Source organism: Lycorma delicatula, chromosome 11 (assembly GCF_047948215.1).
Source record: "Lycorma delicatula isolate Av1 chromosome 11, ASM4794821v1, whole genome shotgun sequence".
NCBI lineage: Eukaryota > Metazoa > Arthropoda > Insecta > Hemiptera > Fulgoridae > Lycorma > Lycorma delicatula.
In genome coordinates, this window is record NC_134465.1 from 49,816,576 (window position 1) to 49,841,896 (window position 25,321).

The following is a 25,321-nucleotide window of genomic DNA, read 5'->3' on the forward strand; positions in this document are numbered from 1 at the left end:
TTTAGTTTTACTACTTGGAGGCCTAAGAAAAAAATTTATCATTATTATATGATAAAATTACAGTTGATATTCTCATAATATAAGCTGCAGATCCACCCTGTAAAACAATTTGTTATCATTCTTGAATAATTGTTCAATTTGCTGCTGAGAAATTTTTGTATCAGTCTCTCTACTATTCTAAGGTGTTAAATAACTTTTCCATTAAAATCACTAGTTTTTAACAAATTTATAAACAATTTAATGGATAGATTTTCTATTCAATCACACAAGAATAAAATTTTAAATCTAGGAATGAATATTCTAATTGTGTAACTTAACAAATCTAATCGCAAAGCATGTTATGAAGCCTACAGTAAAGAGGCTGTAACTGCTTCGACAGGTTTATGCTGTTCAAATATTTATAACTGGGCCTGGCATCTTACTCTTTTTTATTCATGTCTTCCTCTATTTTATTTTACCTTATGTTTAGCTCTTATATTTATAATTACTTTTTATATCAACTGATGCCAATTAACAATTAATTCCAGTTATAGATTTTCACATTTTGTAAATGATTCTCAAATATTCCATATAAAATTTTATTTCTACCATATTTCTTTCTTCAATGTATCTCTTTCTATGTAGTTGTACTAAAGGATGAGTGTAAACAGTTAAAATAAAACCAAAAAGAAACAACTATTTAAGAAGATGAAGTGTATTTTTGTTTCAAAAAACAATAAATGATACAAAAAAGAAAACAATTTTCTAAAAAATAAATAAGTTACGTTTGCTTTTTAACTATTTCATTAATTTTTTTTTAATACAATAAACAATATTATTAAGTCACAGTTTTAATAAGTTAAGATAGCTTTTACGTTGAAATAACATAAACACCATCTCTCTCATATGAGATTTTTAATTTTCTGTTTTTTAATTGGAAAATTGTTCCAACACGATTCTGTATTTCATCTTCTTTTAACTCAAATAATACTCCTTCTGGATTTTCCATTAGTAATGTTCCTTTTTTTACTCCAAATTCAAGATTAACAAATCTGAAAAAAAATTGTACATGTATTATATCATAAAAAAATTGTCCAAAGGTTATGTACCCAGAATTTAAAAAAAATACTCAGAAGCAAGTATACAGAGTATTTAATTTTAATCACCCCAGGCAATTTTCTCATAAACTTCACACAATACAAAAAAATTACGTAAACAAAAGTTGCATAGATTGGAGAGAGGATACCTCAAGGTGAGCTTGTATTTGACCTTAATGATTATTTCAATGTTAACGTGATTTTTTCAAATGGAATGGCCTATTTTTGTCAAAAAGAGCAGAAAATTTACACTGAAATATGAAGTCACACATATGACCTTGGACCTTTTTTGAGGGTCATACAGCTAACAATCGGAGATAAAGTTGTGAGTTACACGTCATACAATATTCCTGAAATATTTATTGCAGACCATTTATCTTGCAAACTATAGGAAAGAGCATAAAAATCGCTTTACAATATCGTATAACACTATCTCTGAATGGTCCAAGGTCATATGTGTGACCACATATTTCAATATGAAATTATCTGCTCTTTTTATTGGTAGAGTCAAAAACAGATCGTTCCTTTTAAAAAATTTGTATTAACCTTGAAATAGTAGTCAAGGTCAACTTCAAACACAAAGTCACCATGACGAGGTGTCCTCCTCCAATCTGTGTAACTATTGTTTAGGTCATTTTTTTGTATTGTGTGTAGTTTATGAAAAAATCACCTGGAGCGATTAAAATTAAACATCGATATACATGGAAAATTATTGTTATGCTGCTATTTTGTAACACTGATTTTTTATAGACTTTTCAAAGAAAAATATAGTATTACTTTCAGTCACAAGATGAGAGTGGGAAAAAATTAATTTTCTTTACATTTAAGAAAATTAGAAAAATGCCATACACAAGTTGGGAAGTTGGGGTTTCCTTATGTATAATTTATTTTTAGGCCTATGTATAAAATTTTATGGATTGAAAATCTACAAAACTACTACATCGATTTCATGGAAATTTAGATATGCTATAGTAGTGTATCTGAAGTTGTATATGTGAAAATTTGATGAAGATTGGTTGAGTTTTTCTTGAGTTTCACTCAATTTTTAAATGTTGAGTTCCTGTAAAACAGGAAAGCAAAAATAGAAACAATTATTCAACAAGCTAATATATATTGTTAATTAGAATGATTAGGTATGGACCAGCAAATATATTATTATTGGATGAGGATGGAAAACAAAACTGAGTAGCTGGTGGCATAAAATTAAAAATGATCCGGCTTGGTTTCAGACTGTCAATTTCCTGGATGGAAGACAAGATACTAAACCCTTTCTGAAACACTCCAAATAAATCTTTAGTGTTACCTCAACATTACATTATACCAATTAATAATCTTAAGACAAATAAATATAGATACATACTGGCAAATATGTCCATTTGTTTGCTGTTTTTCAATTTGTTTATTTTCAATTACTTTATTCTTTGGCCAAACATATATAGTGCTAGAATGCAGATTCAATAATGAAGCTTCTGTTAATGGCTCACCTTTTGCATCACATAATATAATTGTACTACTTTGTAAACCGAACAAGACTTTTACCTGAAAAAAAAGAACAAATAATATTTTTATTATTAATAAAAATTAAAACTTCCATAAGATGTTTGAAGGGTAATGCTCATTTTAAAACTGCATCCAAAATATGGTTTGAATCTTCTTGGCCAAGAAGTGGAGGAAAATATAATTCGAAAAAATAAGATTGCATCATATATTAAAATTAGTATGCGACTATTAATTTGGAGGTGTCAAAAATTAAATCTATTTTGAGATATTCAAAACATTAATAACACATAGATTGATGTTATGAACATCCGGGATGTACGTTTCACATTGATTTGAAATGTTTAATAATGGCTTATCATCCATATTTTATGAACCTTTTAATAGAAAACAGATGACATTGAGCAATAAAATTCTCTACAGATGTTATTCTTGCTAATATTTTTGAGCAAGGAACTATCAATTATCATTGGTAAAAAATTTTCAGAAATTTTTTGGTCGCTCAGAAGGACGTGTCCAGGCGAGCTTTAATACTGAATCATTTCTAACATGACAATGCAGACTGTATTTTACAGAAATCATAACATCTTTTTTTGAAATCAGACCAGTGGAAACCATGACTTTATTTAAGCTCTCTGATCTCTCCCCATCTGACATTATTTGTAAAGTTAAATAAACATCTCAAGAGGGATATCATCAATTGATGAAGTTAAAAAAACATTTAAATAAAAAACATTCATTGGTTGGAAAGTTCTAAATGCATTGAATAATATCACTTACTGCTTCGGCAGATGTGAATCGCATTTTGGTATTTATGTAGAAAAGCAAAAAAAAAATATGTATGAATTTCATATTTCCAATTTAATTTAATTTTGTGAGATATCAAGTAAATGTAAATAAAAAAAGAATATAACTTTTTGTTAAATAATTATGCTAAACAAGAAGAGTATGAATAATAAAATCTGTAAACCTTGAAATCTCTTAACACATATTAATATGATTTAACAGTTTCATTATATGAATATATATAAATTTGTTTGTTGTCTATATAATAAAAATATATTACACAGATTGATAAATACTACATATTACTACTAATCAAAAACAGTACCTATTTTTATTTTAATTACTTTTTGTTATATTTCTTGACTAAATAAGAAATGAAAGTATTGTTAACCTTTTCAAAAACTGTAGCCCAATACAGCATGTCCACTGGGTTAACTTGTTTGCCATACACCCGTCCATATAAAAATGGGTTTCTACTAATTTTCAGTATTAATGTATTTATTATACACATACTTAATTTATTCATCATTCTCAAAATGTTAATTTTTAAAACAGATATGTTTTAACAAAAACTTTATCTTATCATTTGAACAAAGTTGGCAATACTTAAGAATGGTCACTTCCCTTAACAAGATGGAAAAAAAATTATTGGTAAGTGGAAATTTAATTTATACAAAAAAAAAGACTTTTTTCTGATATTTGTTATTTGTTGTGTGCTTTCCTTTGAAATTAAAAACTGATCACATTAAAGTATTATTAATACTATAATAATCAATAAAATGTTACAATATTTTTTTATTTAAAATTCTTAAATGTTACAATATTTTTTTATTTAAAATTCTTCAACCCTCATTGATTGAGATTAATAAACCTTGTTTGATAAGTACAACCTTTTCTTAAAACTATTTACAGTTACTGATGATGATAGATGAATTCTGTGAGCGTGTGAAAAATTCCAAACCTGATTAGGATTTTAACTCAGAACCTTCCAAATGAGAGAGACACTGTGTTTTGATATATAACAGTATACAAAAATATTATTTTATTATCTTTACTAAGCTTCTTTCTTGTTTTTTTTTTTAAAAAAAGTCGTAATAAAAATTAATTTTAATAAATTACCAGTCAGATTATGTTAGAATCTATAAAAAAAAAAAAAAAAATACTTTTATTTGTGTATAAATCTTATTCTCTTTTTATACTCTTCCTGGAATAACTGAATTTTTCTGTAAATAATGCACATTGAAAAAAGTGACTATTTCAAAGTAATAAGCTTGATCGGAAAAGAATAAGAGTAGAAAATTAAATCAGATGGACAATTTTTGAGGCAATTTTTTAAAGAAGAGGACTAAGAACTAGTTTTTTAATGATGATACATATGAGTTAAATTCAAATAATAATAACTTGAACAGAGGAATCTAAATGTAACAACCATCCTTAAGGACGTAAAAATGATCTATTAAAAAAGTAAGCATTTTTTTATAAGTAAACTGAAGGCGAACTAACTAAATATGTTTATTTAACAATGTCTGGCAGGAATGTATTTAGCAAATAAATCTAGAATAAATTTCTGAATTTAAAAAAAACTCAAAATTAAGAGGAACTTCAAAGAATCAAGGTCACCATGACGTGTTGCCCTCCCCAATCTGAGTAACTTTTGTTTAGGTAATTTTTTTGTATTATATGTAGTTTACAATTAAATCGCCTGGGGAAATTAAAATAAAACACCCTGAAAACAGATGAGATAACTCATCAGTATGAGTAAATAATAACAACTCATAATAATACATATATATATATAAAATATACATAATAACTCATCATCCATTTTTTTGCTGAAAAGTGCCTCTGATGAAATAATTCATTATTAATTGACCTGTTTTATTACATTTTTGACAAACTACTGTAATGTAAGTGAGTCTAATTCCATTTTTACTCTAATTTAGCAGTGAAGTGCTGCTAGTAGAATATCTATCGGTTCTCTATTCTATACGTCTTGTTTCATATTCTTCTGAATAGCTGTTACCGTGCATTTGATTATGATAGTTTCTTAAATTGCATTTGTATTGTCTTATTATTTCTTTTTGTTATTTATTGTTTTCATAATTTTATTATTATTTTCTCATAATTTTCAGTCATATTTTTATTTCCAACTGATAGTGTCTGCGGATGTGACCGTACGTAAATAAGAACCAACAGAGTTGTTTATTATACCCTAACTTTAATAGTTTTTTATGTAAGTAAATGATCTTTGTATTATTATTTGAATTACTTACTAGTGTTTTACAATATTACTTATATGACAATTAGGTATAGTAAGTGATATTTATTAATACAAAATTGTCTGTACATCATGTGAAAATTATAGTAATATATCTAAACTTTTAAATATTTTTTACACTGTATGATAAAAAAGTACGTAAATAGGTCCTTAGTTTTTTGTCATATTTCACTGCATAGATAAAAAATACGTATAAAAAAAAATTGGCCAAAATAACAAAGGTTTAGTGAAAAAAAGCATAATATGATTTTCCACTAGAATAAAAAACTGTTAAGGGGTTAAATTTGTAAAATAAATTTTGACAGTTAATCTTCCTACAATATTTATTTTTTTAACTCTTTGCTTTTGTTTCTACTGTTTTTATAATTATTTTTACTTAAATGTTGTTAAAATTAAGACAATTGCTCACAAATTACATTTTTTGTATTCAGACATTAAGTAACAGTAATCTTTACAATAATCTGAACTATAAGTGTTTCAGTTTTGTCTCATAAGACAAATATACAATACTACTCAGATTGTATGAAATGTTACAATGACATCCAATATAGTATATCTGGAAATTTCATCATGATAAAAAAAGAACGTCATATCAATGAAAGAGGATTATTTCTTTTATAATAAACAATAAGTGCATAAAAAATTATCATATAAAAAAATTCAAATTAATTCATTTTACTAACCTCTTCACACAACTGAGGTAAAGTAATTACATTCTCGCCAACGGGATTTTCTAATAATATGAAACCAGAATTACTGGTAACACTATAACCAGGTTCAATTGATTTTAAGCATGCTCTAATATATCTAAAAAAAATACAGTATTAAAAATAAAATAAACATTCTCAATTAACAAATCAATAATCAATATACATATCAATAATTACATCCCATTTATCTGGTTATTACTTATATAACACTATTAATAAATTTCTTTTGGTTAATTATTGTGTATGCCGGTAAATACTATTATAAGGATTCTGGAGCATTCAACTGACAAAATGTTTTAAATACAACATGGAAATTTCTACATTTATTAATTCAGATATAGGGATTTTAAATTTTAGTATCTATGAATAAAAGTATTTTTAAAAACTAGTATTATAATTCAGTCAGAAATTATAGCCTATGAAATCTAATAGAAAACAAAGTCTCCTGAATCACAGGCAGCTTTTTCCAAATAGGTACTGCTATGGATCTAGAGATTTCAGCATCCTTAGAATAATTTCTACACCTACAGAACCAATAATAAAGATGTGAACAAATATAAAAAAACATGAAAAAGGATAATCTACTCTTGAAGGAATCGCAATACAAGAAAAATAAACACATTCAGAGAAAACTTCAAAGCCTCTACCATCTTCTCCTCTTGGCAGCAGAATACCTCAGAGATCAGGGTGTTTTTATAATGTTTTTAAACAACTTAAATACATGTGCAACAAAAATTCCTTTTCCTCAAAAAAACTAAAAACCTACCACAAATTTTCTTCCTTAAAGAACAGTGTTGCTTAGCTTCAAAATTTTATCAGATAAGTATGAAGAGATAAAATTAAGTTTTAAACATGAAAAAAAATGTCATGTTTTTATACCAAAATTTTAAAAGGATAAATGAGTATAAATCAAAATTATATACTTCAATGCGACTCTGATAAAGGTACTTTTTTTTTTAAAGATGCCAACAATATAATTTTTAAAACATAAAAGGATATGAACTGTTTTAAGAAGTCACCTTCTTTAAAAAAAAATATATATATATATATATACAGATGGATTCAAACATAACAGATCCAAATGAACCCAGAAACTGGAATGGATTCAGCCTTGCTTTAAATACAACTATTTCTAATGAATAAGACAAATGTGGAAGATGTTAATAAGTTGCAGAACACAGAAAATGAAGAAATGAAAAGTGATGAAAGAAAATAGGGTAAAAATTAAGAAACTGGCAAAGAACTTTCAAACTAAATAAGAAGCATTAGAAATTTCTAAGTGATGGGTAGAGAAAGAGCACCGTAAAAAGAAAAGAAAAAACAAAAAACTGTTATATATTTTAACAACAGCTATTATGTGCCATTATGCTCAAATCACTGTTAACTGCGTTTGTTGTTTATACCCAATTAAAAATAAAATGGGTAGTTAAAATTCACATTCTTCAAGTAGTTCTTTTATTTTTTTTTTTATCAGACATAAAAAACTAAACTAATCTTACAAAATAATAATGTAAACTAGATGATATGCAAAGAAAATCATTAACTTACTTGAAAAATGTAAAAGAAATCAGTAAAACAAGAAATAAAAAATTATAATTATGCATATACATATATAAAATAAACATACCTGCAGTAAGGTAACAGTTCTGACGTATTATTACTGGATAAATTACCTGTAATAATAAGTTTAAGAGTAGCTCCTTTTAACTAGAAAAGAAAACGAAAAACAATAACTCTCAAATAAAACAATACTTAAGAAAATAATATTTTTTTGAACAGTTTGAAATATATTATTGAGATTTTTCCAATTTTTTATTTTAATTATAAACACATTGACTGCAGGCTTAAAATTATACACTGATCCAGAGGCAGATCTATTTTTTAATCGTATCACATTATTATTGTAATTAATATTTTAATATACAAAAACATACCAGAAACAAAAAATAAAGATAATATAATATACACACAATATATGTGGTCTGCCTTATAGGCTAACACAGCTGAGAAATTGACACAAATTGCAATGCGCAATATTCAATAGTATATGAGTAGTCAAAATTTTGGTCAACACTTTATTTTTCCGATGATTTTTGCGTAATAATTTACTGTTACTACTATTGCTGATATTCACTATTCTAATAAGACTGCTACACTACCCACAAAATGTCACTTCCCTAAAACAATTTTGTTGTAAGTAATCATTAAATTATCCAATCAGCAGTTGTAATAATTACATAGCAATTTTATTATGGTTATTTTCAATTAGAAAATAATCACAGTAAATGAATGTATGAATTTCCTTCAGTAAGTCGAATAACATATTCTACGTAAGCTGAGCAAGCATGAAACAAAAACAACTCTGCTATTGCTCAATGCAGAGAAATATTTTTGCAACTACAGGTTCGTATAAATTAATGTGAACACAAAGTAATTTTTAGATAGTTATGTTGTATCAGTGATTCCAGATATTTCCCTAAATTTCAAGTCTTGCCTGAAAATTTTTTGGAGAGGTTATGTGTATTGCTTACCCATTTTATTTTGGTTTCTTTTAGTGTAAGGGTTCTTTTTGTGATTTTGTTAATAAATTTAGTAATGTAGCAGTATAGATTTAACAACTAATGAAAGAAGGAAGATAATAACACTCAATGAACATACTCTTTTATTTTTTTTTTGTCTTCAGTCATTTGACTGGTTTGATGCAGCTCTCCAAGATTCCCTATCCAGTGCTAGTCGTTTCATTTCAGTATACCCTCTACACCTACATCCTACATCCCTAACAATTTGTTTTACATATTCCAAACATGAACTGCCTACACAATTTTTCCCTTCTACCTGTCCTTCCAATATCAAAGCGACTATTCCAGGATGCCTTAGTATGTGGCCTATAAGTCTGTCCTCTTCTTTTAACTATATTTTTCCAAATGCTTCTTTCTTCATCTATTTGCCGCAATACCGAGTAGAAGGTTAATCTAGGTGTAGTTAATAAGATAATTAAACAAAATCTTGAAATAGGTACAATTTCATCTGAACGAAAAGGTCGCTGAGGAAGAAAACGTAAAACCACCTTAAACGATGATGCTACTTTACTTTGAATTAGTAAAATTAATCCTCAGAAAAATAGTTTTAAGTTACAAAAAGACTTACAATCAGTTGGTGTGAAAATTTACAATTTTACTGAATGCAGAAGACTTCTGGAAAGTGGTCACAAGGCACGAAGGCCTATAAGAAAACTTCTTACATTATGATGAAATAAAAAGCTTCTTTGGCCAAAAAAGTACAAAAACTAGTGTTTAGATTTTGAGAAAAGTCCTTTCCTCTGATGAAAGTCATTTTCTAGTTCAGGGCATAAGGGTGTCACATGTGCGAAGAAGTGATGAGCAGTTTCGCCAAAACACATCAAACAAGTTGTAAAGCATTCTTTAAATATGTTTTGAGGATGCTTCAGCTACTTTGGAACTAAAACTTTAGTACTCGTAACTGGAACAGCAAAATGTACATCCCGTTATTGGAAAATAAGGCCCTGCCAGACTTCAAAAACTTACAGATTTACTTGGAGTCAAAAAGCAGTTTTTCAACAAGATTTGGCCCCAGCCGCTCATCAAAGAAAGTTAAGCTTTTCATGTCTCAAAAAGGGATTCAGTGTTTGGACTGGCCTGGAAATTCTCCAAACCTGAACCCGATTGAAAATTTGTGGAAAATTTGAAGAAAAGACTGAGAAAAATGGATAGCATTACCAAAGAGTTGATTTGTGCTGTGATAAAGGTGTGGTTTTACGATCAAGAAATTAATATGTAAAAAAACTCATACATTCAATGCCTAAAAAAATTGAAATGTTTATTAAAGAGCGAAGAAGAGGAAATATTAAATACTAAAAAATACTGTAATAAACACTGCACATTCTTTATAAGTAACAAATTTAATTATTTTTGAAAATATACTTTTGTTCACATTAATTTGTACAAGACAACATCTTATTTATTTTGTAGCTGTTGTCGGATATTTATACACAAATTTCATTAAAACGTCTCAATCTATTCTTAAGATAAATAAATTTATTGAAATAACACAAATTGGAGGACAGAGGAAAAATTATGCGAAATGGGGCATTTGTCCACATGATCTTTATCTGATATCCCGGGACAACCTGCATAATTATTACCATTGAAAAAGTAAAACAGAATATAAGAATATATGTTAGCTTGCAATAGATACGGTACACAAGAAAAAGGAATAATTTGATGTCTATAACACTCTATCAAAGGTGGATGATTCAGACAAACTGAAGATCAACTGGGAGTAAAAGGTGTTTCCAAAAGATATTAGTACTATGTACAACTGCAAAACAATGATAGAAAATGTTATAAAGACTACAAACAAAAAACTGAAAACAATCTGTCTGAGAACCCTACCAGATTAAGCCAGGCTTTACTCATAAAATTCAATATAATTTCATAAAATCCAATCTACAATGATTTTATTATAAAATCAATCAAACAAATTACTAAGAAAACGCAAAAAAGTTTCATTTCATGTAGTCATAAATGTGTTTAACATTGTTTTTTATTAAAATTGTTCTACAAAAGTTATTTATATTAAAAAAAAATGTTTTACTGAGTTAAATAAGTCACTGAATTAAATCACTACTTTTCAACATGCTCATCAAATGTGTTTTTAAATGAAAACATGTATTTGAAATGTATATACTTTTTTTTATGTAAAACATATGTTAGTAATAATTATCAGATAAAAGGTGTGGTACTAATAATTGAATTTACTTTATCTCAATGTTACATATAAATAATAAACTATTACTTGAGAAGGATGTCAGACATTAACCTTCTGTCAGACGCAATGTGTTAACCGTTGAGTTCAAGTGCAATGTGCTTGATGGGCACACATTCAAAAAAATGTAATAAAACTTTAATTAAGTTCTTTTATACAAAGACCAAGTGATGAATATTAGGGATGTCAAAAAAAAAAATACAAAAGTTTCTGCAAAAAAACTAGTCAAAGAAATTTTAATGAAATTTATAACCTACAATCAAATAGTGAAAATACAGTAAAGTCGTAAAATCATAAAGTAAAAAAAGTAAAGTTACAAAATAGTTTAAAAACATTCACAGAATTAATATCTATTCAATAATCTTTCAAGAGGGAGGGGGTCTGCCCCTTCTCCAGTAAAGCACTGATCGCACACCATATTTGGATGGGATAAGCAGATAGGAGCATTTCTTGCATTCATGATTTGTCACCCTTCTCAAATCGGTTTCGCTGGTGCATGTTGGGCATAGTTTTCTTTTAGGGGGTGGCGAAAGACAATTTTCTTCTTCCTGGGAAGGAGGTCAAAATCTTTTCAGCTTATTTTAGAGGTCAGTCGGCATTCCAATAGTTTTTTAACTTTTTCGGCTTATCTTCCCAGTTGCCAGTTCATGGACCAATCTTTTCAGAAACAAACTTCTGCACAGTGGTTCTAAATCATTACCGTGGTAAATCAATGGTTAATACCAGGCATCGTGAAAAATGTTAACATTTACAAACACTTGATATATCAGGACACACTGAATGAAGCACATGTTTTGTATACAGTATCAACATTTCCTTTTGTTGAATTATACAATGCAATAACATCAGGTTTTTTTTTCTTCGGAGTCAGGACTGATGATGTCATTATGAAGCGTAAACATGAGAATCATATTCTTGTTTGGATTTAGAACATACGACACCAAAGTCTTTCCATCACTGAAGCCAAACAAACTAGTGAACTCTTCCTTTAGTGGCTACAAATTCAGGAGGCAGGTATCTTTTTTCTGACATCCTGACATAGGATACTGTCTTCTTTTACATGTAATCAACGAGATCCATATCAGTAAATCAATTATTAGCTGTTATGTAGCATCCAAATAAGGGCTCAGGCATACTTTTCACTACTTCACTTGGCCTATTGCTGATAGAGAAAGACAAAAATTTTCGTATTATATGTATAATACATTTCTGCATCAATGAGGGCAAGACATTTGATACTACATTTGTTAGGTTTCGATGGTATGTACTGCTGAAAAGGGCAGTTTCTTCAAAAACCAGGAAGCATTTCAACAATTGTAAAATTATCCTTAGGAATCTAGCTCTCCTGGCAGCTTTGCACAAATCTATGGAAAATTTCATGAACTGGAGCAAGCCAATCTAATTTTTTTTCTTTCTTGTCTGGTGTTTCAGTATTCAAAGCAAAAACAACAAATCAGTGTTTTGAACCGTTTGATATTCATCAAAAGCTCAAATTTTTCAAAGCTGTCACCGTCTTTCCCCCAAAGTTCCTTGAGACTTTGCCAACTTCCTCAGTATCCTCCTGCTTGATACAACAACCTAATAAAAGCTCAATAACATCCATAAGTTTGATGTCCCTCTCTCTGTTTGTCCCTGATGGTTTCTATGAACTGGTTGGTATACCATACTACCACGTCTAACATTTCTTCAGTAAACAAACAATTGCAATAATCAACAGCAGTCTTAGCAACTCTCTCATTTCCTTTGACTCTGGCTAAGTGAGTAATCAAGTTGTGAAATCCTCTATGCATACTTCTCAGAGGTGGATTTTGATTCCACTTGGCATATTTCCCCCCCCCAAAAAAAAAAAAAAACACTGGTGCCTGTAGCAGAATCATTGTCTTCATCAGTATCCCCTCCCTCTTCTGATTCAGAATCATCGCATTCTTCTACCTCATCCTCAGAAGCAATGTCATTTTCCTCTCCAAAATTTTCAAGGTTGGATTTTTGTCATCATTCATTTGGAAACCCACTATATTTTCTACATCCGTTGGGTTGTTCAAACTGTAAACTATGTAGGACATATTTGCAAAAAGTCTGGAACAAATGAATGGAACAAGAAATTATTACATGTTCAGACGCAATGTGCCACATAAGCCAACTGATATATCTAACTATTTTCATAAAATGATTAAATAAATGATTTTTACAGTAGATTTTAAGTATTTTGAAAATACATACCTTCAAAACTGGACGAATTTGGATGCAATAAGCTTCTCTGAACAACTTCCCATAGTGAAGGTCAAGGCAAACGTGCGAAGGTTGCATGAACATGCAGCTACTAGGAGTGCCAGGTGCCAACACCACCAAGCGGTCAGGTGATCAAATGCACCTGACAGAAGGTTAACAAATAAAATCTTTCATTAAATCGGTAATATACAATGAACAAAAATATAAATAACCAATGATATTACAGGATAAAAAGTATAACTTACCTGCTGTACTTCTTGTATAATAGTTTTATCCGGTAAACCATTATCTGAATTGGACATTTCAACTAAAGAAGCTTTAATTGTTGTTTCAATAAATTGTTTATAATTTTGAGTAATTTTCGCTAAATTACTTTCAGGTGGTGATATGTTATAATACACAGTAATAGAATCACTTGGAACAAGATGCGCCTTCTTTCTTAATTTCTGTACACGATTAATTACTTCTCTAGCAATACCTTCACTCTGCATCTCTTCATCAGGTGTAATATCGAGTAATACTAACACCTATCAAAAAATAAAAGAAAAAAAACATAATTTTTAAAATAAATAAAAAATTTATTTTATAAGTAGGAATTATAAAAAAGAACAGCTAACATATTAACAAAGTAAATTGAAAAAAAGCCCTTTGTAAAAATGTTAATTATTTATAAATAACTATTCTAGTTATATAGTTACACTTTATAGTACAGTATACTTATGAAGTATGCTAATTGGATCAAACGTTGCATTCAGTATTTTTGCATTTTTTAAACCTTTTTAGCCAAAAAAACACAATATTAGCATTGAAAAACTCCAGAAAGATGTACACAATCATACTCTCTCTGTATGTGATCATCTCTTTCTTTTTCTGTTTAGCCTCCAGAACCAACATAAGGTATTAATTACTTCAGAGGATAATACGTATGAATGTAAATGAAGTGTAGTCTTGCACAGTCTCAAGTTGACCATTCCTAAGATGTGTGATTAATTGAAACCCAACCACCAAAGAACGCCAGTATCCATGATCTAGTATTCAAATAAAAGTAACTGCCTTAACTAAGAGTTGAACCTTAGAAATCTTGACTTCAAAATCAACTGATTTATGATGATGAATTCACCACTAGAACAACCCTGTGGGTGAATAGATCAGCCTGGAACAATTCTGTATATGGGGCACTGATGCTATTTAATTTTGATCATAACGGGTCTATGAACTACAATACTATTATGGACTAGAATACTATATGGCTAGAATACTTTCTGAAGGTGTTCAGAAAGTATTAACAGAAAGTTAAATGGGGTCTTATTCAACCCCATTTAGAAGGTTAGGGACAAAAATCCTGTTTCTTTTTTTATCGTTGAACAAGTCATATTCTGCATTAATCAGATGATTCTGTTACAATATTTTCATTCAGCGACGGAGGATAAGTTTTTTTTTGCTTTTTCTATCATTTTACTTAATATCTTGAGATTGAATTAATTTATTTTTTATGAAATTTTGTTTAATGACTTTGGAATATAGGTCACTGATAAGGTCATTGTGGGTCCTATACCTCAAAATTTTACTCGAACAGTAAAATAATTTGTTTACAAAATTCTTTACTTGTATACTTTAATTTTCCTTCAAGTAGTAGTATGTTGAGAACAAAGTTCTTAGTATAGCCAGAGTTGTAGAGAAAGTTGCTTTTACTGAGTAATTATGCTCACTGAACACCCCAGTCTGGTAGTAGAGAGTATACGATTCATATTTTGAAACTTTTAGTATACTAAGCAAAATTAATTATCTATATCACTGCTGAAAATAAATAGAATAAACCAACTTAAGTTTACAATAATGCTTACATCATTATCACAATGAGCTTCATAACGTTGCGCCAATTCTGAAGCAGCAGGACCAGTGAAACTGAACATAATACGTATATCAGATGGTTCTAATACATGACCCAACACTTCAAGTGTTCCTGTCTTTTGCATTTCTTGTAACTGTTCATCAGACAATTCCTATAATACAAAAAATAAAAATAAAGTCATAACTGTTGATAAATAACAATAATAGTGTACACATAATATAATGTAAAATGTGAAAATATTTAAACACACCTTAATAGCAGCCATTACAGGCTTAAAAGCAGATTTAAGACGAGCACCCAGTGTTTTATGATCGGGTTCAGCGCGTAATGAAACACCATACTTTAATTTATCAGCGGTAATAGTAACTTTACGGACATTTAACTCTTCTAATATGTAACCTTGTAGAGATACAACATCAGCAATACTTTCTTCATTATTTAAAATAACAACAACTTCAGGCAATGGATACTGAAATAAAACATAACAAATTACATATTAATGCAATAAACTGAATAAAAATGCATTTTTTAGTAGAATAATACGATGGTTATTTAATAATTAAGAGACAAATAACAACAATGGAAAAGCTATTGCACAGAATATATTGAAACTATCTGATGTTCAAGTTGACACCCTTGATGTAGAAAATAACAGTTATTCAAAAAAAATTTCAATTATAATAAGCTCTTTTATTTCAAAATGTTGGCTCTGCTTGAAACGCTACTGTGGAAACGTAAGGACAAAATTTTTATTTTCTGAACATGTAAAACCAGCTAAAATTCACTAGCAAAGTTAAAACAATATAGTAAAACAAGTATTAACTGTGTAAATATTTAAGTAGATCAAGCAGTTTAAAACAGACAGAACAAATGTCATCTATTTTCATCATAGCAGAAGACCACTGGAAGTTTGTATCTTTAATTATTGAACAACATTTATAAATCACAAAAATCATATCAAATCTTCATATAGGATTACTGTTCATAATTTTCACAGTCTGAAATTTTGAGTAGATAGATCCAACATAGCATTACTTAATAATATTATTAGGTTAAAAAATTGTACGTTAGCAGCAAATATAATTATTTTATCAAAATTTATTAAATATTTCTTTTTTTTAATAATTTGTTAATTTTTTTTTGAGTACTTCTGCAGAGATCTCAGCTTCCTCAGAAAGAATCTTAAAAAATAATAAAAGAATTAAAAAAATAATTAAAACTTTAAAGTTTTATATATATATATATATATATATATATATATATATATATATCAAGTTACTGAAAAAAAAAAAAAATTATTACTACAACCTGCTGGTATATAATGAAACTATATTTATACCCATATTTAAATGTTAACTGTAAATTTAAAAAAAATTAAAATTAAACTGATTAAGGCAGTCAGAGTGTTCACATTTTACTTGTTCATTAAATATAATTCCTACTGGTTTTTTTTTTCATTTTATGCATTTTTTTCAAATGCAAGAAAATAAATTTTAGTCGCTTTTATATGACTAATTATTTTTGGTATTAAAGAAATAACTCGCATAGGTGATAATTAAAAAATTATGATCAACTGAACAACAATGTTGATGAACAGTTCAAGGCACTGATTAACCCAGTTGTGATCTAACATCACAATGAAAAAATAATTATTAATGACAAAACAAATTAGGGTTGTGTCAATACAATTACTTATAAAAACTGCAGTTCCAAATGGTTGATGGTGTTTTTAGAATCCCTTCTATTGCCGATGATCACCATTTATTTTTTGTTATAAACCAAAGAAAAGTGCTTAAGAAACTCTCAATGTTCAGAAAAGAAAAATAGCATCAGAGTTAACAATACAAAACATTAAGAGACAAATGTCAACAGAGATCAGATGAATTAAGAGATTATCAGTCAAACTGTATTTTCTCCAAGTTTTAAAGACAAAATATCAGCATTCTCATATCATCTGCAAAAAGCAAGTCGAGTTATCTATACAATATGTACACAAACATACACATCAAAAAAAAAAAATCACAGTTACTGGATATTACATGTTAATAAATGTTAGCATGCTGATCACAATTTTTTATGGTATAAGATACGCAGCAAAGAAAGTAATAACACTAATGCAACAGTTTTTAACAGATACTGATAGTGGTACATCCCTTAAAAAAAAGAAATATAAATATATGGAACTCATTTGAGTAATAATGCATAATCTTATTTTTAGCAGGCCTTATTTAAATTAGTTTCCTCACACAACCAGGAAAATAAAATTATTACTAGACTGCAGGCAACACATTGAGGGGATATCATTTAAAAATTAATTTAGTATTTTTCACAAAAGAAATAATTAACTACTATAGATAAATAAGAATGTTAAAATAATAGAGAAAAAATGTTTTAAAATACCTTAATTGGAATAGTCTTTCTGTCACGGATAACCCGGCCAAGTTCAATAATGCTTTGCATTCGTGTTACAGCTCTTTCGATTGCTTCATCAATTAATGACTGTCTGTAATAACAGAAAAAGTGTAGTGCAGATTAAAAAAAAAAGAGCACACATCTCTGATTTCTACAGAATCTAAGCCACAAAGGGAGTATGTACAAGGCAAACCCTAACATTTAAATAAATTTATTCTAATCATCAATGTAAACAGCAAGTTTAAGACCAGTTTTCTTTGTAGACAGATTTCAATTTTAGAGAGAATTTTTGGTTTTTAATTTAACAATGATCAGATAATATAATTACTATTTAATTTTTATTCTATTCATTTTTGTATCTGTACTGAAAATAATGGAATTAAGTTTTAATGCCTCAATGTTAATGAAAAAATAATGATTCTACTGCCAGAAGAATTCCTAATTCTTCACAGTTAACCTTCCATTTTTTTGGAAACTGGACATAAAATTTGAACATATAGGAGGCATTAGAGATGTTCTATGATCAGATGGAAACAAACAAGTTGCGTGATGTCTTTGCCACAAATAAGTTGTGCCACAAACACTTGCGTTTGGCTGGAAATACCCAAAACAGAATTGTTAAAGATTCTAAAATATTTAAATTTTAACTGTTGTCAGCTAAGATTTTTTTTCATGTATTTTATAAAGATGATTTTTACAGTAGGGAAGAATTTTATGAGGTATTTATTACTTGTTGTGCAGCAGCTCTTCATTTATCTAGCTTGAGTAATACAATCTGATTAAGCATATCACAAATTCAACGCCTAGTTAAATGATAATAGTGTTTATTAGTCTAAAGTAAATACTCAAGTGTGGGGTCATAAAAAAAAGGAATGTTGGTATCTTAATTCTTCAATGGAAATGTAACAGGCGATTCACTCCTATAGACGTTCTAAGGTTAGTATAGATATAACTGAGCAACTAAAACAACCTTATGTTGACATTAGCTATTGCTATGATTGGCAGCAAGATGGGGTATCCCTTCTTAGTATGCTCTGAGACTACTTCAACTGAACTTTACCTGAATGAATGCTATACTACGTTCGCTTAATTTGCTGCTTTGCATTTTTTTGCTCTATGCAATCATTAGTCAAGGTACTTTCTTAAATTACAAATGACCACCATATCCACCTTCAGCTTCTGACTGAAAACCCAGCTGATTTCAGATATTTGAACATAATTTTATTATAGAAAAAAAAATCTAATTCAGTGGTTAAATCCTATCACAAATTTGAAATGGGAGAACAACACTTTAAACATTTCCATTAACTTAAAATAACTTAGTTCACCTTGACATCTATGCTTTAAATACATTTAATTTTTTAAATATTATTAAAATACTTTTTTTTAATTACTGTTTTAAATATATATTTATTATTTTTTAGAGAAAAAAAAAATTCAGAGCTTTTCATTAACTGTCAAGATCACCTCTTTATATTGGTTAATTTTTTTATATTATGATTAAATAAAATAATTTTAGAATCATGTGTCTTTTTGTTCCGATTGAAAGTTTATGCAGGAAAATAAAACTAATCAATCTTTCATCAAGTATTAATTCAAAAGAATAAAAATATATACTTTTTCACAACCACAATCAATAAACATTATACAGAATCCGTGATCTATAGACTACATTTTTAGCAATTGGATATCATGTGAGGTTAACAAGTTCTATTTACTAGGGTAACAAGCGTCAACCTTGGAAAAATTAAGATATACACATAGTAGTTCACACTTAAAATTATTACAAAAATCAATAGTACTTTTGCAGGATCCTGCATCCTCAGTCATGAGGATGAGGATGTGGATCCTCAGGACTGAGGATGCAGGATCCTGAAAAAGTACTTTCTTGATAAAATTAAGGTAAGATATGTCTTACCTCAATATTCTGTACTAGGTGATTTAATACAATCTAAATATAATTTAACAATACAAACGAATAATTCTACCCTACTAAAGGACATTTGTATATCTGTAGAAAAAAAAAAATCATGATTTTTTTTCTTAAACGTTTAAAAAACAATAGTAGAAGCATACCAACAAATAAGAGTAAAAATAAGAACATGCTAACATGATTGAACATACTGCCTGTCAAAAAATCATAAGATTTTTTCTTAAATGTTTGTAAACAATAATAATTATAAAATAAATGAATCAATTTTACTACCTGCTAATTCATTCATTCAATATCATAGCAGATCTTAAAACATAACTATTTTCGATAAAACTAAATCGATAGTGAAAATACTATTGATTACTATTGATTATCTATTTAGAATACATTGATATTTTGTTGGAAGTTAGTTTCATATTATGATAAATTGTTTCGTAAATTGAATATAATATATAAAATAAATAAATTAATTTAATTTATATTTAAGCTTTCAGCTCTCATAGCGAGTGAATTTGCATACATATATTATTTATCTTGATGAAAATGTTGAGTGAGTGCAATCTTTAAAAGATATAGTTACAGATGTGCTGGAAGTGACTCTTTTGTAAATGGAAGATATCAATCAGAGCAGCAACCTGCCTGGAGCGCCTAGCTGCAGAGGCACGCCGTGGCAGACTCTGAAGCTATTATGAAACTTAAAAAAATTAATTTCGGTAAAATATAATTATATAGATAAATTATATTTACATTAATTATGTACAGCCTGTAGTATTTTTACATAAAAATTTAAATAAGGGTTAGTTGGAAAATTTAGAGAAAAAAAAATTATATATATTCTGGCATTCCAGGAAATTTGGCTAATTTTATTAACAGCCTCTCTATATCATTTCTTTGCGCCTCTTTCTTGGTTTTATTAAAATACAAACAAAACAATATATATTCTGACATTCTAGAAGACCTGAGTCATAATATATAACCATTCTCTGTATCACTTTTCTTATTTTTATCAGATTACATTTCAAAACCTTTTTGCCTCTTGTGAATGACTTTTTTCATATAGACAGTGTTTTCATATACCTATTAAATTTTAAATAAAAACTGAATAAAAATATTTAAAATAATTTTTGTAACTACAGATGACACAAATTAACTAAAATATTTTTAAAAACATACCTTGGATGCGGCATCATTAAACAGTGTACACTCATTTCTGGTTTAACAGTGAGATGTCGTAAATTCTGATACATTAATTCAGTAAGGAATGGAGTATAAGGCGCCATTATTCTTACCATAGCAAATAAGACACTAGCAAGAGTGCTTAAAGCTTGATTACAATCTTCCATACCACCTTCTCCCTAATAGTTAAACAAAACACAGTAACAATAAACATGATAAAGGTTTCTAGAAAAGAAAAATTTTTAATTTTTCTAAACACAATAAAATATACACAAAGTAACCATCTAATGATATAATAAACTGCAAAGAAGAACTGGGATTTTTTGTAGACATAAAAAAACCATAATCTTATGAAATATGTATTCAGAAAAAACTTATGAAGACATATAAAGACAAGATATGAAGACATCTTCATATCGTATTAAATATATTCAGTATAAAAAGTTATGAGAAAATTGGATTATTTAGTACACATGGAATTATATATTTTTAACAATATCTCCTCTAGCACATCTCAAATATATAAATGATACTGATTAAAATAGCAGGTACTTACGTATTAACGCCACCGCAGCTACAGCTTTATTTAAAATTGAGTATTTATTTTATTGAGTCTATTAATTTTAAGAAATGGTTATTTATATTTCTTTATTTTATTTATTATTTAAATAAATTTGCAATTATTTATTATTTAAATAACAATAATTACTGAATTATTAAATAAATACTCAAAAAATTACGGTGTTAATTAGTCAAGGTTAGCGAGTGAAGCGAGCGTACGTTAAGTTTGGTTAAATTATATTTATAAAATAAATAAAGAGACTGTTTTGAATCTATGTTAAACTCTACATCAGCCCATTTTCCACCGAAATCCGATTGACTACTTTGTTTTTAAATAAAGCTATAGCTGTGGTGGCGTTAATATGTAAGTACCAAATAGCAATATAATAATACGATTTAAATCCAATGATTTCTGTCACATGAGATTCAAATACTGTTCAACATAACAGTTATATCAGAAAATCTCAGACAGCTGTGGTACAGCAAGACAAAGAGTAAAAGTCAAACTCCTGGGACCTTGACACTTCTAATAAATGAAACACTTTGGTACTACAAATTTTTACCAGTACACCACTGTTTAATATCCATAGTGGACTGGAAAAGTATCGGTTTGTTTTATAAATTTTTATTAAATATGCTATAAACATAAATTTTAGTACGAGATATATTCAGAAAATAAGTTGTTTCTAGATAATGTCACTGTAGAAAGACAAAATGAAAGTCAATGTTTTCCACTTTGAAGTTCAGGTGCACATTGTTTTGGAACAAAAGGTTTTGCTAGTAGACTTTTTTCCTTAAGCCTGCATAATCAATAGAGATTCTATTGTGAAATGTGAAAAATTTGAGTCATTCAATCCAATGTCTTGCTCTTGTGTTTTGACCCGAGAGCAAGCAACACAGCTTGCTTACTTGGGTCATCATGTCAGTTCACACGATACCTGCCCACAAACTGCTGCTGCAACGCAATGTCTCCTCATGATCTTTGGCCGGAAATAGTTCAACCACTCTCTGTACAGTCTACATCTTGTACCAAGTGATTATCGTGTTGCTTCTGTGTCTTAAAGTCTTCCTTTCTAGCAAACAGTTCTGTGATAATGGCAGTCAATCTTGTTGTTAATAAGTGGCTTGCATTTCAGCCTCATCATTCTATGATAAAGGGATATAACTTTTAGCACTGTACTATGAATAAGTGTCTCAACAATAGCAGGAACAATGTAGAAAAATAGGTTTGTATTTCAAAGAGCAATAAACAGTTTTTGTATATTCTTGATTTTTCTAAATAGTTTATTTTTCAAAACTTATTTTCTGGATAACATCTTGTAAAATTATGTTTTGTAACTTTTTATGTACATCATAATAAATTTCATGGAAAAAACAAATGTTATCACTTAATACTAAAGAAATTTTTAAAAAGTAATTTTTATAGTTTTTTCATCATAATAGATCATAGTAATATTTTTATTTCTTTAAAAATTAGAGTATATGCAGAGTGATTCAAAGAAACGGGAAATTTAAAAAATTAAATAACGTTAATGAAAATTTTTTTTTAGAAAATGAATTTTATTTCATGTAATTATACAAATGTTGCCATTTTAGGATAAATACATTTTAGTTTATTTTTTAAAGATGGACATCTTACAGGTGACCTCTTCTACATAAACACTCACGAAGTCTCTTCGTTAAATTGTTCATGGTTTGACGTTAACATCTCAACTGGAATTTCCACACATGCTTCTCGGATCTTTATCTTTGCCTTCAGTTCCTCCGTTGTAGCAGGTCTACTATGGAACACTTTGCTTTTAAGGTGACCCCACAAAAAGTAATCGCAAGCTGAGAGATCAGGCGGCGATCTGGGAGGCCATCTATGTCACTATTTCATGAAATGACACGTTGTCCAAACAATCGGTGTACAGCTGCCATCGATATTCGTGCAGTATGTGACGTTGCTCTGTCTTGTTGAAACCAGGCTGTGTTAAGAATCGGTGGAAATCTCTTTTGTTGTTCCACAACAAAGGTTTCGAGCACGGCTACGTAACGAGCTGACATCACTGTAATCGCAAGACCGTTGTCATCCTCAAAAATATAAGGGCCTATAACACCGTAAGATGACATAGCACACCATATGGTCACTTTCTGGCTGTGTAATGGACGCTGGTGTAGCTGCGTAGGTCATACTTTTCTTAGGCACATATGTTAACTATTAAAACATAACAATATCTGCAAAAAATGTATAGCAAAATCGCAACCCCACTCCAAAAAATGCTCTAAACTTTAAAGCTTTGTTGTGATTGCTATGATGGTTGTATTTTATAGTGGTTTCTTCTATTGTTGTCTAATTACACATATAAGTTAATCTTTACTAAATTGGAAGCCACAACCCCACCAAAAGTTATGCATTTTATAAATTTCTTCTTTTTCCCTTTTTTATGGTAATCAAGACTACTTAAAAAAAATTATAAAATAGAACTTTGACTCCCACTTTGGGGTTCGTGCAAACAGTAACAAACATGACCATGTGAGGTATCAATTTATACATTTTCAAGGGTGCAGAAAACAATTTTACTATTTAAAGTTGTTAAAATAGAAGATTTTTTTCATAACACCAGATTTGAAACTTGCTGTTTTAACCTCAAGCAAACATTATTTTGTAATTATAACACGGGATTTTTTCAATGTCATTAATATACTAAATTTATAAATAGCTGCATGACAGAAAAGTCCTACAATTGTGTCAGTTTTTTTTAAATTGATTTTACTCTGGAAAAAAAAAGTACACTTTTATACACTTTCTAAATGAAAAAAAAAACTGAAAAAGTTCACTACTGTTTAGATCTAGATACGGTGGTTGACAGCAATTTTATTTAACTATTTTTATCACTCTTACAAAAGACAAATGTAGCATATCTTTATTTTCAAAACTAGTTAGTATGTTTCCTTCCTATTATCATCTGCATTGGATCAGTAAGCGTTTTTATGACTTTCTTATTAAACTATTTTTAATAAATTTTTTAAACTGTATTCATAACCACTTTTAATTATAATACTGTTGCTTAACTGTTGCCCCAACAACAAAATATTATATGAACAAACTACAAAATCAAAAAGAATCATAACATTAAAAAATACATTACTGTTAACATAAGAAAAAAAAATTCTTTTTCAACTGTACTACCACTACCCAAATCATAATCTACGTCATAGACATGGTTGTATTAAATTAACTTATGCCATATTATAGTAATTATAAGTAGGTTCATCTTTGCTATATAAGTTTGTTTCAATAATGTATCTTGTAGTTTTAAATTACATTTACGTGAATTATATAAATCCTAGGCAAGACCATGAAAGTAAAACTATATTCCACAGGGATTATTCACAAAGAACAGTGAGTTCTGAATAAATAAAATGTTTGATGTAGTTGACAATCTTTTAAAATAACAGAAAAATTAAAGGATTATATAAAAGCTAAAATTTTATATTTTGCCTCTGAATCAAGGAAAATTATAATTCCATAAAAACTAATGGTTTCACAAAACCTAATCACCTAGAAATTAGCATGCCAGAAATTGAAAAAAGTGAAGATAAATCCTATTATTATTAAACAATGCCCACAGTCACATCTAATAAACTAGTTCTCACAATCACTAAAATGATACAAAGTACAGTTTCTCTGAATGTTGTTGGTGTTTGTTAATGATCATAATAGTCAACAAAAAATATTCAAGCAATAAAATAAATTTAAATTGTCAAATTATTTATAATTATCTAGATTAGTATTAAAACAATAACATACCTTCAAACGTCTTCGATTCATTCTAACATACCAATTTGTTAGATTATCAATAAACTGGACAAGACGTGGTACAACAGAGTATAATCTATAAGCAGCCATTTCTCTTCTAACAAAACTTAACAAAGATTGAGTAAATGATAAAATCCATTTATCCATAAGATTCTTAGATCCAACTTTGTCTTCATCAAACACAAATGTTCCTTCTTCTTCCTGCAAAAGGAAATATAACAAAA

The 25,321-nt window shown here is 28.5% G+C and overlaps 1 protein-coding gene across 1 annotated transcript in view; it reads right to left on the minus strand.

Moving 5' to 3' along the window:
- Positions 1 to 676: 676 nt before the first annotated feature.
- Positions 677 to 25,321, minus strand: part of IleRS (Isoleucyl-tRNA synthetase) — a 55,131-nt gene continuing 30,486 nt past the window's right edge. Inside the window, exons 13-22 of the mRNA XM_075379106.1 lie at positions 25,089 to 25,298; positions 20,732 to 20,913; positions 17,614 to 17,716; positions 15,464 to 15,682; positions 15,206 to 15,364; positions 13,607 to 13,888; positions 7,975 to 8,054; positions 6,321 to 6,444; positions 2,437 to 2,615; positions 677 to 1,031 (exon numbers count right to left, since the gene is read on the minus strand). Of these exons, the coding sequence (XP_075235221.1) occupies positions 851 to 1,031; positions 2,437 to 2,615; positions 6,321 to 6,444; positions 7,975 to 8,054; positions 13,607 to 13,888; positions 15,206 to 15,364; positions 15,464 to 15,682; positions 17,614 to 17,716; positions 20,732 to 20,913; positions 25,089 to 25,298 (1,719 nt within the window). The 3' untranslated portion in view covers positions 677 to 850. The remainder of the gene's footprint in view (positions 1,032 to 2,436; positions 2,616 to 6,320; positions 6,445 to 7,974; positions 8,055 to 13,606; positions 13,889 to 15,205; positions 15,365 to 15,463; positions 15,683 to 17,613; positions 17,717 to 20,731; positions 20,914 to 25,088; positions 25,299 to 25,321) is intronic.